Raw genomic sequence first — 19024 nt, 5'->3', positions numbered from 1 at the left:
AACATAAATTAAAATGTGTGCATTTTCACGAGCAATATAATGCAATAAATAGAGCAAGCGAAGCAGAAGTAGTGGCAGCAGAGTTCCAAACAAACACACTCGCGCACGCTGAGCTGCTGGGTGGTAAGTGTAGCAGTGTAGCAGTGTGTGTGTGCGGGTATAGAACAATGGCAAAGGAATCGGAAAACTGCGCCGGGCAGACAGAACAATGGCGGCTGCTGGATGCAGGAAGCAAAACACAATCCTTCTCAACACCTTCGTTAGATTTGCAGCCATTAATATTCACGGCAGGTTTATGCACTTTTTCACAGGCCAGCACAGAAAAACGACGAACCGAGCCGAGGGTCAAACATTCCGAGGCCGGTCGGGACTCGGCGGGCACAACTGCCGTACGACCGGATGGTGACACTCAATTGTAAGGCTAAAGTATGGCTTAGGAAAGAGTTCAGGCTTCAGCTGGAAATGTGCTTGTTATAAACAAGACTGAATATGCAACGTTGGAGTGGAATATATTTTTATTCTCATCGTGAAATATGGTTCGTTCTAAGGTTAATCTTTTTGAAAGCAACAATAAAGATCGTGAGATATTTTTTTTTCACTGAATGTTTTGTGGCTTGATTGTTAGAAATAAGTTGTAATAGTTTTGGCATTTTTTAGTGATGTTTAATCATTAAATTTTCAGTATTTTTTTAAGTTTGTCTCAAATTCCAAACATCAGAGAAGAGAAAAAAAATCATCAAAAAAACATGCTCATTTGTAATTGACTTGACATTTTCGCACAAAATTTTTGTTTTGTTTTAAAATGTTCACGATGAAAATTCAAATCTATGTTTTGATATAACTTAACAAACTTTAAACAGGTTTACATGAATTTTGTTAATTTTATGCAAAAGGGTGTAGTCTTATTGATATTATTTCTGCAGAAATCAAACCTGCTTCCAAATTTGCTCTCAATGCACAGTTTTGCAACTAATTGTTAAAACATAAGTTTTATTGATTGATCTGTATTGATATGTAAATCAACTACAAAAACCATACGAAAAACGAAACTAAACGAAACTATTGGCACTACGCCCCCCGGGGCATGGCCTTCCTCTAACGTGGGATTTCTGCTCCAGCGCCTCTGACGAGACAGGAGAAACCGGGACCGACGTTTTACTTCACCATCCGATAGAAGCTCAGTGGATAAGGCGGGAATCGAACCCGCGTCTCATAGCATCATCGAGATCGGCAGCCGAAGCCGCTACCCCTGCGCCACGAGACCCACTCAAAAACCATACGTATTTCATGTTAAATAAAGAGTCCTTATAAAAAAATTGATAAAGATGAAAATTTTCATTGATTACTGCAATGTGGCACACTCTTTAACATTGAACAAAATCGCAAATATTGATTAGTTTTTCTAAGTGCACTCAATAACATTTATCGATAATATCGATCAAATAATTGAATGAAATGATCAATTTATTGCTTCCATGATCTGTAATTAGTTACACCCAGAATTGGGCATCGGCATACGAGAGGATAAAGAGCCCGGTAGTCAAATGGTACTGTGTGCGGACGGAGAGGATAAATCCCGAAATTAGCGAGAGTACTTTACTCATGAGTTCATTTTCCAAAAAAGTTTATCTTTCAAAAAAAAAAAAAAATGCCGGTACCGAGACTCGATCCCTAGACCTTCGGCATATTGAACCGTGCCTTTGCCGTATGGGCAACCATGGTTCAGTGACTAAGTTGCGGTCATTTGTCCATATAAGCCACTCAATAGGATGAACTGTTTCAATGAACGGATGAACACGCGAGAGGTCGCAAAATAGTACTTTCCTCATATTTCTTTTCGGGAGGACTATTCCCTCGGTCTTTAACTTTGGGTGTAGTATTAGGAACTTACTTATTTTAAATATTCAAACTATCGACTATCTAAAAAATTTCATTATCAAAAAACAACAAATTGAGTTCACAACCCAAACTCATTTTTTGCAAAGAAAATGAAAATAAATAAATTCAGAAACCATAAAGAAATTGCGTTTCCCGTTTCGGAACCAATTGTCGCCATTGATCTTGACTCAATTGAGTGGCTATCGTAGAATTCCAAATCGAATTCCGTTCATCCTTAACAAAGAGTTGGTATTCAAATGATAATACACCAAAGCCCGGATGAGTTGGCACGTCTCCCACCGGGGTCTCTATTGTTGCTCTGCTGTCAACCGGTTTACAATACTTCGAAAACTGCCAAAGAGTAGCCCCAACATAACATGATACAGCAAACTTCCGAAAATCGTGCAAAAGTATGGAGCACATCCTGTCGAAAAAGGACAACAGGAAGACAAGCCAGCTCGAGGCGAATTTGGGGCTGCCTTGAGGAAACCAATCTAGAGAGACCGCCTCTGACCGACCGATTGCAGAAGCCGGCAAGAGTGCAAAGTGCAACCTTTTGCCAACCTTGGAGCAGTGGAGTGGAGAACACGGGTCATAATGGAGCCATTTCAAGCAAACAGGATGGGTTGAAATCTAATGTTTCAAACTGCACTTGCCTCTTGGGAGTGTTTGATTACGAACCATCAATAAATGACAGAAACATTTTGGTAATTATAGCTGTATATTCTAAACACAGTGTATTCCATAGGCAACAATAGTATTTTATTTTTGGTTCCACTTCGTGGAACATGGTACCACGCACGGTACAACGCACGCCTTCCAACAGCAAACGGCATTTAGCAAAAAAATTTCATCAATTTCAGTTAAGAAGTATTTCGTTAAATTGAAAAAAGTCTCATGAAATTCAGATGCATTGTGTAAAACAAAAAACAAAAGTTAAAAAAATCTTCTAAGCTAAATTGAGTAAGGGACGTCATTTTGTGCAACTTTCAATGTCACGCCTTCACAGAGCCTCAAAACTTGGTTTCAAATCACAATAATAATATGTTTAACAAAACCAAAAACAAAAATAGATTTGATCAGATTGTGCTATAAATTCACAGCTTGAAATCAAGTTAAACACTCTGGCATGAACTTCACGTTATTTTGATAATAACTCGCGACTCCGGCAACTAAATTCAACAAAATGTCTGGGCAATACACAGAACGAACAGTTTTGTACTGTTGTACTATAATTTTGCAAACAATTCTAAGATTACCCTATGCCACATGAGAAATAAAATCCAATTTTTAGTTCATTTCACAGCTCCAGCAAATTCACCGTTCCAATCAACGGTAATTCAATTTATCTCGAAAGCCTCAAAATTGAGATTAAGAGATTACACGTTAAACTAATCCTGTTTTGTGCACACATTCACACAACTTCCCCGAATCACGTACAGTGCACACAGCTCTCGAAGTTCATCACATGCACCTTTTTCCATGGGAAATGAACCTTCGTCGTTTGTGCTGAAATGCCACGCCACCCCACTACGCTCTGCAGCAGCCAGCAGATTGCATCTCCTCAGCACTTTGCCATCTGCGAAATGCAGCAGCATTCAGGACTGCGCAGAGTAGAAAAAAAAGTTAAAGGATAATCGTAGCCAAATCGTGCAGTGGCAGCACTATTGTGCAGCTCTGCAGAACACTCACGAACCCCAAAACAAGAAACCATTTCCAGAAACAAAATCTGAATCCCGTCCCGTCTCGACAACCCCACCTAGGAATAAATTTAAATTTTCAATTACACAGCAGAAAAAGACGTGGAGTGCAGACCAACGCTTTAGTCGTCGCCTTGGTTTGTACTTCTAACTCTGGAAAAAGCGACGAGAAAGAGCGCACAGACAAGACAGGCGACTACAACAAACATTGTTAGTTTCAAATACACTTGGCTATTAAAAAAGGTGCTGCCGAGATGCACCTTGGCCGAGTTTCCGGGCAGAGGATACCTGCAGTCAAAAGTGCATGTAAGGAGCAAACTCTTTTTGGGCCATTCAGAAATTGCGTGAGAACTCCTAATTTTAAAATTAACAGCATAAGTTCAATAAGCACCAATCTTGGAATAATTCTAAAGTAAATTCCAATGATAAAATTTTATTTAGAGATTGTTCTTCTAGCCTTATACCCGAAGGGACCAACTTGCTTTTCTTCTGTTAGAATTCCATAAACGATTGATTTGGTTTTGACAAATCAAAGTAAGTGTTGATTTTGATCATTTCCCAGTAATTTTACCGCCGTTTTTTTGGAGGGTGAACTTTTTGTGAAATGATCCCACGAGTAAAGTACTCTCGGGGATTTTGGGATTTATCCACTCCGACCATTCACAGTACCGTTTTACTACCAAACCATCGAAATGCATTTTTGGATGCTAGGAATATTGCTATTCCTGAAGTACGATCTCGCCAAAGACTTTTTCAACATTCACGTGATCCTGCACTGAAGCGAATTCAAAAAGATTTGCAAAATTTTTATTGTCCACAGATTCACTCTCCTGTGCGATATGAAAAATTCGCAAGAGATGTCGAAGAAATGAATTATTTTTCCACACCTTGTTGGAAACATTCTAAGGTTCTTAAGAAGCTTCAAAACCCAATTTCTTCTTTAAAATGTGGTGATAATATTCATTCAACTAAGGCAGGGGTGCCCAACTTTTTTGCCCTGCGGGCCAGATCTGACTTTTCTTAACCAGTGGCGGGCCGGATCAAAAGTTTGATACAAGTTGAAAATGTAAACTTTTTTTAATTTAAGGTTCTTTCAAGTCTAGAGTATTTTTAAATGTTTTTTATGTGTCCTATCAATAAATAAACTAGTGTTAGTTCATTACCTTGATTTTAGAAAGATAAACAAAGATAAATTTCAAAAATATGTTTATTTGATTTATTTTTTTTTGAAATTGTTTGTGTAATTGCATATAAAAAAATATGTTTTTGCTCTTATTTTGGACTTTTTTTAAAAATTCTAGAATTTTTTGCAGCAATCTTAATTTTCAGTATGACTGAATTGCTGTCTGTAAGCTCTTTCAAACAAAACTTTATCACTGCAAAGTTTTACTAAAAAATACTTTGTTTTACTTACTCACTTATTGAAAAAATCAATTTAATCAAGCTCCTCAAAAACGAAAAGCTTCAATTTGCAGTAAACATGGTACAAATTGTAAAATTTTTAAATTATATTTCTTTTGTGCATTTTTAGACAGCGATACAAGTTTATTTTTCATTTAACATTTTTACGAAATGGGCAATTTCGTTATCTTGCGCCATTTTACTGTTTATTGGTTGATTCTGAAACTTTCGATAAAGAAATTACATGATGCATTCGAAAGAAAAAATACTTTAAAATTACAAAGTAAAATCAAAATAATAGATGAATTCACAAAATTTTATCGCAAAAAAAATGATCTCAAGTTTATTTTTTTATTTAGACACTTAATTTTTTTATTAAATATTTCATGATCAGCGTTAGGGGCGATCATAGAACTATTTTTAAAAGTCGTCGCGGGCCGGATGAAATGGCTTCACGGGCCGGATCCGGCCCGCGGGCCGGACGTTGGTCAGGCCTGAACTAAGGGGAGAAAAGTCAAAAACTTGTTTAGCAGTTTGAGAGTGCTCATTTTTTCATGTTCATTTCAACTTCAATGTTTTGAGTCCTATTGAAGATCAAATTCAATACAATTTCAGAATATAGATGAAGAAGAATTTTCTTCAGATGACGTTTTTAATAAGGCTTTCTAGGCCCAGTGAAAAAAATATAATTTAACTCAATAATGACGAACTTCTCGTCACAGTGTCCTGATGCAAACAATGATCGAGCTCGAGCTGTCACAGCCCTGCGAAGTATGTTGGCTGACATATCGAGCGGTCAGTCAAAAAAACCAGCTAGAAGTCGCCTGACAAAAAAATTTTGCTAGAAAGAGATAGGAAACCTGATGCAAACAATCGTCCAGCTGTAATGTTAACATACTTTGAATGTGTTGGTAAGTTTCTGACTAGAAAACCTTATACAGATATGAATGTAATTAAATATATTATGAACAATAAATAAGAATCTGAATGCCCCTTGTGAGGATGGTATTTTTTACATTTTAATTTGAAGAAGCCACTTTAAGTAGCTTGGTCAAATTTTTCAACAAATGTTTCTATTTGGCATATTTTCCCAGTAGTTGGAAAGTGGCAAAGTAATTCCGACTTTTGAACCGGATAAAAATATACATATTTTTTGCTTCCCTGATTTTTTGGACCAATTTCATAGGGGGGGGGGGGGGGGGGAGAAGGGAGTGTGGAAGGGAGGGTGTGACTTAAACTTTGAAAAATATTTGTACATTTAGATCATTTAGATAAATCGGCAAAAATGGCAAAAATGTCCAAGGTTGGCATGAGCACACATTTTGACTTTTTCCTGAATTTGTTTCCAGGGTATTGAAATATACATTTTAATCTGTAAACAAAATAAATTTGAGGACATTTGGTTGAATCATTGCTGATACATAGATATTTAAAGTAAGCAGTTAAAAAAAATGGGTCCAACGATATCTCAATACTGCGGTGACCAAATCGGCTCACATTTTTGGTAAAGACTCGTTGAACCAGTCCCGTGTCTTACACACGAAAACCGAGTTTTAAAACTTTATTTAAAAAAAGATAAAAATATGTTTTATGTTTTTCATAAAAAAAATCGTCAGTTTTTGGTTTCTGGATTTTTTTAAAAAGCAAAATTCAAAAATCGGTCATGGACACGGGATATGTCTTGCGAGTCTTCACCTCAAATTTCAGCCAGTTTGGTCCATAACATCTCGAGATATCGTGGCACTCGTAAATCAACTCGGTGTTTCGAGAAAAAAACGCTCAGAAAGTTTGACAGTCCACTTTGCTCATGGCAAAATTTTGAATTTAAATCGTCTCTATCTTAGTTTATTAATGAAATATCTTCATGAAACTTTCAGGAGTGATTGATAATCATTATTTTAGTAAATTCATTTTTTTTGCAATATGAAATTTTGTGGTTTCTTACATGTTTGTAACTCCTTAACTGAGAAACAAAACTGAATAAATAGAAAAAAAGGCTAAAACATTGAGTTAAAGAAAATGAATAAGGATATAAGTAAAGCAAACAATTCCAAATAAACTCAAATTAAGATAACAGTTCGCTTTACCCTGGAACCATTGATACAAAGTCAACAAATTATATTATTTTATAAATAATTTTCAATAAAAACATATATCATCGATTATGGATGACCCCAAACCCTGACTGTTGGCGCAACAGTACTAAATATGCTGCTGTCAGGCCAGACAGGTGTATGCGGTTGAAGTGAAATTAATAAAATTGTTTATTCGGCATTGCATTACAAGAGAAAGCAGAGCAGAAGCCCGACCCGACAAAGAGCACTTCAGAAAGACCACACCCCAGACTTACCTGGTAGTCACGTTCCTCGGTCCTGGCACGGCGCTTAGCTCGGAGGGCACGCCGTCGCGCCACACCCGGACATACCTGGCACAGGCAGAACTTGGCGTAGGTCCATTTGAATGATTTTGCCAGAATATCACCTGGAACCGGATGATTTTCGAGATAATTTGAAGTTATTGCGTAAAGGGAAGAAAAAGAAAAAAAGGGTTTTAAGGTAATTCAAATTTATTCAACCTTGGACGTTACAACCTCATTTATTTCTTCATGCAAAAATATGTTCAAAATCCACCCCGCACCATAATCTCGCCAAATGCAAGTCTGATTTGCGGTGGCGGTGATGAAGGTTGTTGTAAACTTACCAATGTTGGAAAGATAGAGCAAAAACAGTGGCATTCCTATGATTGCGTAGAATATCGTTGCAATTTTACCCCATTCCGTGCGAGGAACTATGTTGCCGTATCCTGTGTGGGAGAGTAAGAAGAAAAAAATACAAAGCTTTGGTTAGTGAGATCTGTGTGAAAGGAAACCGTTACCGCATGCAAGGTTTAAACGCAGTAATGTTTTTTTTACTCGTGTTTGTGTGTGAGAGAGCTTTCCTTCTGTGTTGAATGGTGGTGTTGCCCGGAAGCAATAACTGCCAAGTTCAAAGAAGCTTGGTAATTCTGTGAAACCTAAAGTTTTTGCTTCACTTCTTGCGAGGACTGAGTAAACGATTTGATTCCTTTCTTTTGCATGGTTGAAAAGCGAACACAAGCATTGTGTGCAGTTTGAGCTTTCTTGTAAAATTGTTCAAGAGATGGATTGGATTCAAAGGTATTCCGGACAAACAATCTTCTAAGTATATTGGTAGATCTAAAGTTTATCTGAACGTTTGATGAAACTCCGATCGTTTAATCTTATGGTTATGTTCCCCCTTTTTGTCAGTCTTTGTACAATTCAGTTGTTTTGGGCTAAGCGAAAAACAAAATTTGAAAAAATTTGAAAAAAAAAATAATAATAATTTGTTAACTTGTTATGAAAATTGCTTATTTGTTCTATGACATATTTTCTAGAAAAACTTCAGTTGATTGCTTGTTGTATATGCAAGAACAAATTAAAAAAAAATGATGTACACCCAAAACTCAGAGTCGAGAGCCTCAAAGCCAAAAGTGAAAGAATAATGCTTCCAACTCACACCATCATAACGAATGTGTTTATTCGTAAATGGAAACGTTAAATCTCCAACAAGGGTCATACATCGACATCTGAACACTCCCTAGTCACCAAGCTATGGTGACCGAGGCAGTTAAGTCATCGTGTTAGTCTGTCAAAGGTCTATGGTTGGATTCCCGTAGTCGACACTTTTGGTTTTTAGTTTTGACGGATGAACTTTTTTTATCAAGGGAATAAGTCTTTCGCACATCTCGAGCTGTGTTCATTGAGCGTGAATGGTACCTTTATTCTCTCTACTCGAGGCCATTATTCTCTCAGACGAGCTCTGCCCAGTTTTGGGTGTAATTATCGACTTGTCGTAACCAATGAATAAGGTGGTGTTTTTACTCCTGTCCCCGCTGAAACTTTTTTTAAAGGATGTAGTCATAATAATTAAAGGCAATTCTGTACGGACGGAATGATATAAATTTTAATTTTTTTTTTTTTTTTAATTTATATTTATTCAAATTTCTTTTCCATGTACATTCATTCAGTTAAAATATTATTGAGTGTCCAATCACAAACGATGACTTTTCACCTCAATTTTAAATACTAGCAACTTTCATTTATTCATGAAATATTGTAGCTTTCGCTATTCAGTGATTTCAAATGTAGGAGGTCCTACATGTACAAAAGGGAAAAGGGATACCTTAAAACTAACTTATAAACTATATAAAGAGCGGATCAATGCAGCTGAAGACTGCAATGATTTTTGTCGAAATGCATCAATTATCTTATTGGACATAACATCCAAAGTGTCAACTTCGGCTAATTGATGAAGTTCACTGGTGCTGAACCAGGGAGGAAGTTTCAGAATCATTTTCAGAATTTTGTTCTGAATCCTCTGAAGTTTTTTCTTCCTGGTTAAGCAACAGCTTGTCCAGATCGGCACAGCATAAAGCATGGCAGGTCTGAAAATTTGTTTATAAATTAACAGTTTATTCTTGAGACAAAGTCTAGAATTCCTGTTTATAAGTGGATACAAACATTTAATATATTTGTTACATTTAACCTGGATACTTTCAATGTGATCCTTGTAAGTAAGGTTTTTGTCAAAACCAAGTCCAAGATATTTCACTTGATCCTCCCACTTTAAATTTACCTCATTCATCTTTATAATGTGATGACTTTTTGGTTTAAGAAAATCAGCCCTTGGTTTGTGAGGGAAAATAATAAGTTGAGTTTTTGCAGCATTTGGAGTAATTTTCCATTCTTTCAAATAAGAATTGAAAATATCCAAGCTTTTTTGTAATCTTCTTGTGATTACACGAAGGCTTCTGCCTTTGGCGGAGATGCTTGTGTCATCAGCAAAAAGTGATTTCTGACATCCTGGGGGCAAATCAGGCAAGTCAGAAGTAAAAATATTGTATAAAATTGGACCCAAAATGCTTCCTTGAGGGACGCCGGCACGTACAGGTAGTTGATCAGATTTGCTGTTCTGATAACAAACCTGCAGAGTACGATCCGTCAAATAATTTTGAATAATTTTCACGATATAAATCGGAAAATTAAACCTTTTTAATTTCGCAATCAAACCTTTATGCCAAACACTGTCAAATGCCTTTTCTATGTCTAGAAGAGCAGCGCCAGTAGAATAGCCCTAAGATTTGTTGCTTCGAATTAAATTTGAAACTCTCAACAACTGATGAGTAGTTGAATGCCCAAAGCGAAATCCAAACTGCTCATCAGCGAAAATTGAATTTTCATTAATGTGCGTCATCATTCTATTAAGAATTATTCTTTCGAATAATTTACTAATAGATGAAAGCAAACTAATGGGCCGATAGCTTGAGGCTTCAGCAGGATTTTTATCCGGTTTCAAAATCGGAATTACTTTGGCATTTTTCCAACTACTGGGAAAATATGCCAAATCAAAACATTTGTTGAAAATTTTGACCAAGCAACTTAAAGTTGCTTCTGGTAATTTTTTAATTAAAATGTAAAAAATGCCATCCTCACCAGGGGCTTTCATATTTTTAAATTTTTTGATAATAGATTTTATTTCATTCAGATCCGTATTAAAAACTTCATCTGATGAAAATTCTTGTTCAACAATATTCTGAAATTCTATTGAAATTTGATCTTCAATAGGACTCAAAACATTCAAGTTGAAATTATGAGCACTCTCAAACTGCTGAGCAAGTTTTTGAGCTTTTTCCCCATTAGTTAATAGAATATTATCACCATCTTTTAAAGAAGGGATGGGTTTTTGAGGTTTCTTAAGAACCTTTGAAAGTTTCCAAAAAGGTTTGGAATAAGGTTTAATTTGTTCGACATCTCTTGCGAACTTTTCATTTCGCAGGAGAGTGAATCTGTGGTCAATAACCTTTTGCAAATCTTTTTGAATTCGCTTCAGTGCAGGATCACGAGAACGTTGATACTGTCTTCGGCGAACATTTTTCAGACGAATCAGAAGCTGAAGATCGTCATCAATAATGGGAGAATCAAATTTGACTTGGACTTTAGGAATAGCAATATTCCTAGCATCCAAAATTGCATCAGTTAAAGATTCCAAGGCTGAATCAATATCAGCTTTGGTTTCTAAAACAAAATCATGATTTAAATTATTCTCAATATGATGCTGATACCTGTCCCAATTAGCTTTGTGGTAATTAAACACAGAACTATTGGGTCTGGTAACTGCTTCATGAGAAAGTGAAAAAGTTACTGGGAGGTGATCAGAATCAAAATCAGCATGAGTCACTAAAGGACCACAATACTGACTTTGATTTGTCAAAACCAAATCAATTGTTGATGGATTTCTAACAGAAGAAAAGCAAGTTGGCCCATTCGGGTATAATACCGAATAAAGACCAGAAGTGCAATCTCTGAATAGAATTTTACCATTGGAATTTACTTTAGAATTATTCCAAGATTGGTGTTTGGCATTAAAATCACCGATGATCAAAAATCGAGATCTATGCCGAGTAAGTTTATTCAAATCCCCTTTGAAATAATTTTTATTTTCCCCAGTGCACTGGAAAGGCAAATATGCAGCTGCAATCATAATTTTCCCAAAAGAAGTTTCAAGTTCAATGCCCAAACTTTCAATAACTTTTAACTTAAAGTCACGTAACGTGCTATAAGTCATACTACGGTGGATAACTATTGCAACTCCACCGCCATTTCGATTCATTCGGTTATTAGTTATAACTTTATAATCTGGATCACTTTTCAAATAATTGCCAGTTTTTAAAAATGTTTCGGTTATAACAGCAACATGCACGTTATGAACTCGTAAAAAGTTGAAAAATTCATTTTCTTTCGCTTTTAAAGAGCGAGCATTAAAATTCATAATATTGATGGAATTACTTAGATCCATGATTAAACTTCAGGGTAAGAACAACATCATTCGCAAATTTTAATCCAATCTGGATTGCTTCCATCATGGATGTAGCATTACTCATTGTTTGAATCAAACCAAACAGTGAGTTTTGCAAAAAAGTCATTTTTTCAAACGTAACATCGCCGAGATCAGAAGATCCCAAAGCGTTGCCAGCAGAAAAATTTTCAAATGAGATTTGAGGTACCTGCCCAATTTCAGGAAGGTTGGTAGAGGATTTAAAATTCGTGGATGAACCCGAAACAACGTTAGCATAAGAAATGCCATTGTTGTTACCTAACTTTTCCACGGTAGGGGTATTTCTAGAATTGTTCGAGTGAGACAGCACGAACGTTTGATTTAAAGTTTCAGGTACAACCTGACTTTGAGAAAATTTCGGTTTGGATTTCGGCTGATGCTTAGCGCGAGAATCCAAAACCTTTTTTCTGATGGGGCAATCCCAGAAATTTGATTTGTGATTTCCACCACAATTTGCACATTTAAATTGGGTGACTTCTTTCACGGGACAATTGTCCTTGTCGTGAGAAGAATCCCCGCAAACCATGCATTTTGGAACCATGGCGCAATGATCAGTACCGTGACCGAATGCCTGGCAACGCCGGCACTGGGTCAGATTCTGGCCATTGCCGCCATGTTTCTTAAAATGCTCCCACTTTACCCGTACATGGAACAAAAACTGTACTTTGTCCAAAAGTTTCAAATTGTTGATTTCATTTCTGTTGAAATGAATCAGATAAAATTGTGAAGTCAAACCAAAGCGAGAAATATTCCCGTTTGATTTTTTCTTCATTGGTATTACTTGGGATGGGGCAAAGCCAAGCAACACCTTAAGTTCGTTTTTGATCTCATCCACCGACAAGTCGTTGGAGAGACCTTTCAAGACCGCCTTGAATGGCCGAGCATTCTTGGTCTCATACACCCAAAACTGGCAGCGCTAGTCCGAGAGAATGATGGTCTCGAGTCGAGAGAATAGTGGTACCATTCACGGACGCAGAGAACACAGCTCGAGATGGGCGATAGAACTATTCTCTCGAGGTTCATTTGCAAAAAAAGTTCATCCGTCAAACAAAAAACCAAAAGTGTCGACAACGGGAATCGAACCAGAGACCTTTGACAAACCAATCCAATGACTTTGCTGCCTCGGCCACCACAGTTTGGTGACCATGGAGAAGTCAGAAGTCGATGTATGACACTTGTTGGAGATTTATTGATTCAACTAACGAATGAACTCATTTGTTATGATGGTGTGAGTTGGTACCATTATTCTATCGATTTTGGCACTGAGCCCTCAATAAATTTTGAGAGAATGATTATCTCGACTCTGAATTTTGGGTGTACGTGTAGAAATTGTGTTTGTGGTTTTTCAAATAACCAACAAAAGTTTGGTGATCTTGTAAAGATTCCGTCAACAAGCGACATTCTCCTCTTCGACCAAGCTGGAACGAAACTTTCAAATTGCAAGTTTCCTTGCAATTCTTCAGTTGCGTTCGAAAGCTGGCCAAATCGGAGACGGAAGTCACTACAATTGGCGGAGCCTTTACTCGTTTCTCGACGGCAGAAGGCTCAGTACGAGGAGAAGGTTCCTTGTCATCAGTTTCGGATAAAACACCGAAACTGTTTGTCAATGGAATTGGAGGATTGACCTCACATTCAGAATCAGAATCAGACCTCAGAAGAGGCTGTTTTCTTTTTCTGTTTCCGTTAGCCGGTTTAGCGTTCAAACGCTTCACCGACGTAACGACCAAATCTTCAGAAGATTTGCGTTTACCTTTGTTTTGACGCATTTTGCAAGCAAAGTTCTCTTAAAAAGATGGCTTTGTTTGTAAAATACAACAAAATTTCAGGTGGGGTTAGTCTTGAAAAGACTGTTTAGAATTTTGGAAAATAACTCAGGTAGTCTTTAAAAAGACTGTGAATTTTGTTTTGAAATAACTCTGAGCTTAGGTAGTAAAAAATACCGCAGCTCTAGTGTCCGTTCACCACGAAGGTTCGCAAGACACTGATATAAATTTTAAATTGTTTTCAATTTTACCTGGTGTATTGTGAACGTTTTAAGAAAAGAGGACATCTTTTTACGAATTGGTCTTGCTTTAACCTGGCAGGTGCAGTTAATCTGCTTTTTTATAAAATAAAAAAAATCAGAAAAAGCACAGCTGTCGAAATGGAATGAAGACTTTTGTTTGCACCATTCCGTCGTCTAATTCCCCTGACTCGTAAATTGAACCAGAAAGATTAACTCCTGCAAGACTGACTGTCCCTTTTCTCGAGGAGCCAAAGTATAATAATCTGTCGTCGTCCTCTTCTGAAGTGCTGAGTTGTAAATAAGGTCCATGGGGAAAACACTTGCCAATATCAAAGAAAGTTTGCCGAGCAGAACGGATCAGAAAAAAAGAAAAAGTCCACAGATATCCCAAATCCAAACGGTGGCCGCACGGTGCCGGAACATCGCTCATGCCTGGGTGCCACCGATCCTTTCCAAGGGACCAAGACTTTGAGAACAAAGAAATGCTATTAGCGTTAAAGTAACAGAGATTTTGCAAATTTAAGGACGGCACCTCGGCACTTTTTTATGGGTCTGAATAGAAAATTTGAATATTTTAAGCTCGTTAACGGTGAAAGGGGGCGAAGGTCATCGAATCGCGGTCATAGGGCAACGGTCCCACGTTCGGCTTTTGCCAGTGCCCATTTTCCCATGAAAAACGACCAGGTGTGGCTCACCTTTCAGAGGGACCGTGTGTGTGGGGGTCTGTATTTGCTAAGAGCTTATAATTCAGGCCATGTATTCGTAGTCCCGCCAGTCATTCACTGCTGCTGGTGTGTTTTCCCCCGAGGGAGTCAAATTATTTTCTACACTGCCAACCACGTGTGCTTTTGAGTGTGTGTGTTGGGGGTGGTGGGAGGTTTGAGGTTACGAACACATTCGGTTTAAATCATCGCTCGACCAACTCACCTCTGGTAGGATTGGGTAGGGGAAGGTGAAACGGAGGCTGTAAAGGTTACACACACGTATTGGAAATGTTGGAAACAAGTGGGATCAGAATAGCAAAAAATGCCCCGAGATGGGAAAACAAAACACTTGTAACCACTTGTTTTATGCTACGTCACACATACATACAACTGTAAAGCGTACAAGCACACATTCATCTCTCGCTCCTGTAACCTTCCTTTGCCATCTACGTTTCATGCCATTTTCTGACCTTCACTGTGGGTTCGTTTAGATTTTTCAGATGAAATACAAAAAAAAAATCTTCAAATTTCTGTTTCCTCTAATAAGCGTTTTTTAACGAATTTTCGAGATAATAGGCATAGAATTCACAAATCTGCCACATGATATTTTGTTTTCAGGGAAATTTTGTGTACTTTTTAAATTTATCGTATTTTTTCCAAAAAATTCTTTAGTATGGCTGAAAATATATGTTTTTATTAAAATATTTTCAAATTAATTATTTATGCAATTTTGTTTTGAAATACTTAGTTTGACTGTCACTCTATAGTGACGAAATGGTCTTTTATCAACTCCAAAATAACAGTGCTATATAAAACTCATTTCAACAAATTGCAAAATGATTATTACAGAGAGAAGAAGCAGCAAACACAAGGCAGATAGAGAAGAAAAACTATAGAAAGAGAAAGAGCACGTTGTCTCATTCGGGCGGCTGCTTGAGTGGTGCTCATTTTTCTTTAGTTTCGTCTTTGCGCCCCGAGCATGGGTAAATAACAAGGGAAATGCGTAACAAAACCTTTCTCTGGTAGGGGAACTATACCCTTTTTCAGCCTATTTCTATTATTGGCCTATCAGCACTTTGATCATGAATTACAGCTTTCATAAAGTGTTTTTGACTGTTCCAAAGTAATTAATAGCTCAAATAAAAGTGAGCAAGCACCCCTCCATTGTTGATTTATCTGAAAATGTTGATTTTATAGCGGAAAACTGCAAACGTGATTAGAATTGGTCGAACGGCTTAGACTGATTAAAATGGGTATATTAGCAATACCAAATTTTAATATTCCTGGACTTTTTAAATTTTTTCCTAAGGTTATGCAAGAGCAAAATGTGGTATCATACCAATTTAAGGTATTGTTTAGATATTGCAAAATTGCAGAATTTGTCAATGGTCGAACACCACAGTTTGGTATTTTTTTGATATTACAGTATTTTATCAAATTCCTCTGAAACTATGGGACAATTTTGGTATAAATTTTGACGAGATAATCAATTTTGCGCTATAATGACTTGAATCTCAAAAATGTTAAAGCTGGTTTTCAATTTTTTATAAACCCACTAAGATTTTTATTTTAAATCGTTGAAATTTATCTAGGTCGGGATATCCAAATATTTTGAAAAACGAGCCAATCGACAGATTATTGAATTTTGATGAATTTCAATCCTGTTTCATTTTTATAACACTTTTTTTCAATCATGTTATTTTTCAGAAGCTTCAAGAACTTCAAGCACTGGCCGTTCATCAATGACAAATGCATTCGATGTGGTGAAGAATATCACAAAGAACAACATGGAATCATCAGGTGAGTAGATTTGGCTGTTGCATATGGATCATTTCCGTTTTTTCACTAACTGCAATTGCTGCACTAAAAATGGTATGAAAATACCAACTTTTGGTTTTACTTGTGCAAATACCAGCGACCAAAATATGCCATTGGTTGGATGGTAAAATACCATGAAATCAAACCAAAATCATGTATGTGGAAGACCACAGGAATAAGAAAAACCTGATTTTCCAAGGGCGCGGGAATACCTAAAAATAAAACCATGGAAATACCAAGTTTTGGCATACAACAATGTTGAAAAATTCAGAAGACCTTAACTTGGTTTTATTTTGAGGAATTATTTTACCCTTCACCCAGAACTGGGCATCGGCATACGAGAGGATAAAGAACACGATTCGGTAGTAAAATGGTACTGTGTGCGGACTGAGAGGATAAATCCCAAAATGACCGAGAGTACTTTACTCATGAGTTCATCTTCAAAAAAAGTTCATCTATCAAAAAATAAAAAGTACCGGTACCGAGATTCGAACCTAAGACCTTCGACATATTGAACCGTGCCTTTGCCGTATGGGCCACCATGGTTCGGTGACTAAGCGGCGGTCATTTGTCCATATAAACCACTCAATAGGATGAACTGTTCCAATGAACGAATGAACACCCTAGAGGACTATACTCTCGAAAAATAGCACTTTCCTCACGTTTCTTTTCGTGAGGACTATCCCCTCGTTCTTTTACTTTGGGTGTTGGAATAACATGGTTTGGTATTGTTGTGCCCTTCCACATACAAGACTTTGGTATTATTTTATAATATTTTACCATCTATTACTGGGCAACCAAGGGCAAATTTGGTCTTTGTTATTTGCCCAAGAGTAATACCAAAATTTGGTATTCCCGTGTTATTTACCCCTGCCCGGGTGGTTACGTTCACCGACCGTCATCAAGCAATGACAATCATGTATTAGGATATTTATAATTGATTTTGCCTTCCTCACTGAGGTAAGGCTATAATCCTGCTCTAAAATTGAACTTTTTTTTAAAGCTCGAAAACCCACCTTGATGTATACATATCGACTCAGAATAGAAAACTGAACAAATGTCTGTGTGTATGTGTGTGTGTATGTGTGTGTGTATGTGACCAATAATGTCACGCAGTTTTCTCAGCACTGGCTGAACCGATTTTGACCGAACCAGTTTCATTCGACTTGATTTAGGGTCCCATACGGTGCTATTGAATTGTTTTAAGTTTCGATAAGTAGTTTAAAAGTTATGTATAAAAATGTGTTTTCGCATATTTTCGGAAGTTGAATAAATGGCAGTAAACTGAACCAAAAATCATCATGTTATACATCGTTAGTTATGTAATTGAAAGACCTTTCTAACGTGTCCAAAACATTGATAATCTGGCAACCCTGTCTCGAGTTATAACCACTTAAGTGATAATAATGTACTTTTTTGAGCAAGATCTCACTTAAATGTATGTAAACAATGTCCGGATCCATCATCCGACCCATCGTTGGTTAGGTAATCGAAAGACCTTTCCAATGAGTCTAAAATATTGACGATCTGGCAACCCTGTCTCGAGTTCTGACCACTTAAGTGATATTTATGTACTTTTTTGTAGCCGGATCTCACTTAAATGTATGTAAACAATGTCCGGATCCATCATCCGACCCATCGTTAGTAAGGTAATCGAAAAATCTTTCCAATTAGTCATAAACATTGTAGATCTGGCAACCATGTCTCGAGTTCTGACCACTTAAGTGATATTTGTGTACTTTTTTGTAGCCGGATCTCACTTAAATGTATTTAAACAACGTCCGAATCCATCATCCAACCCGTCGTTGGTAAGGAAATTGAAAGACCTTTCCAACGAGTCTGAAACATTGAAGATCTGGCAACCCTGTCTCAAGCTATGACCACTTAAGATGCCACTTATGAGCCCTTGAGTGATATGTGTGTTTTTTGTATTCTGGAACTTAACGAAGTCAGACGAAATTTGGGTCCCATCATATCTCATATCACCCATTGTTGGAAAAGAGTGAGGAAGGCACCAACCACATAGATGGATTAAGTTAGTTTTTTTCTTGTATTGTACAGGAATAGAAAAAAAATTGCTGATCGATTTTTAAATTTGATGCTCCACCATCGCTAAATATCCATTAATTCATGGACCCCAGTTTCATGATCAAGGATCACAATTGCACATTCGAACTTAATTTGCTTCAAATTCGGATGATTAATTTAATTTAAATTATTACACAACACCCAAAGTTAAATTACGAGGGGATAGTCCTCACGAAAAGAAACGTGAGGAAAGTGCTATTTTGCGAGAGTATAGTCCTCTCGCGTGTTCATTCGTTCATTGAAACAGTTCATCTTATTGAGTGGCTTATATGAACAAATGCTCAGTATTGGGACTGATTGTTTATTTACCCAACTTTGTTTTAATCACCTTAAATTGTTGATATTACGGGCTTTTATCGGTAGTTTTCGGTGAAATTAAACACACAATTACTTTCTTCTAATTTGTGAGTTTAATTTTACCGAAAACTACCGATAAAAGCCCGTAATATATGGACAAATGACCGCCACTAAGTCACGAACCATGGTGGCCTATACGGCAAAGGCACGGTTCAATGTGCCGAAGGTCTTGGGTTCGAG

General features: G+C 37.1%; 1 protein-coding gene across 2 annotated transcripts in view; it reads right to left on the bottom strand.

The window, feature by feature from the left end:
• Positions 1-19024, bottom strand: part of LOC120419581 (potassium channel subfamily K member 18) — a 102128-nt gene that overhangs the window by 49448 nt on the left and 33656 nt on the right. For both annotated transcript variants that reach the window (XM_052707462.1, XM_039582309.2), the window contains exons 5-6: positions 7680-7781; positions 7330-7460 (exon numbers count right to left, since the gene is read on the bottom strand). In XM_052707462.1, coding sequence (XP_052563422.1) covers positions 7330-7460; positions 7680-7781 — 233 coding nt within the window. The remainder of the gene's footprint in view (positions 1-7329; positions 7461-7679; positions 7782-19024) is intronic.

Source organism: Culex pipiens, chromosome 2, assembly GCF_016801865.2.
Source record: "Culex pipiens pallens isolate TS chromosome 2, TS_CPP_V2, whole genome shotgun sequence".
Lineage (NCBI taxonomy): Eukaryota > Metazoa > Arthropoda > Insecta > Diptera > Culicidae > Culex > Culex pipiens.
The sequence above is the reverse complement of the archived record's forward strand: the minus strand, read 5'-3'. Positions and strand labels throughout refer to the sequence as shown.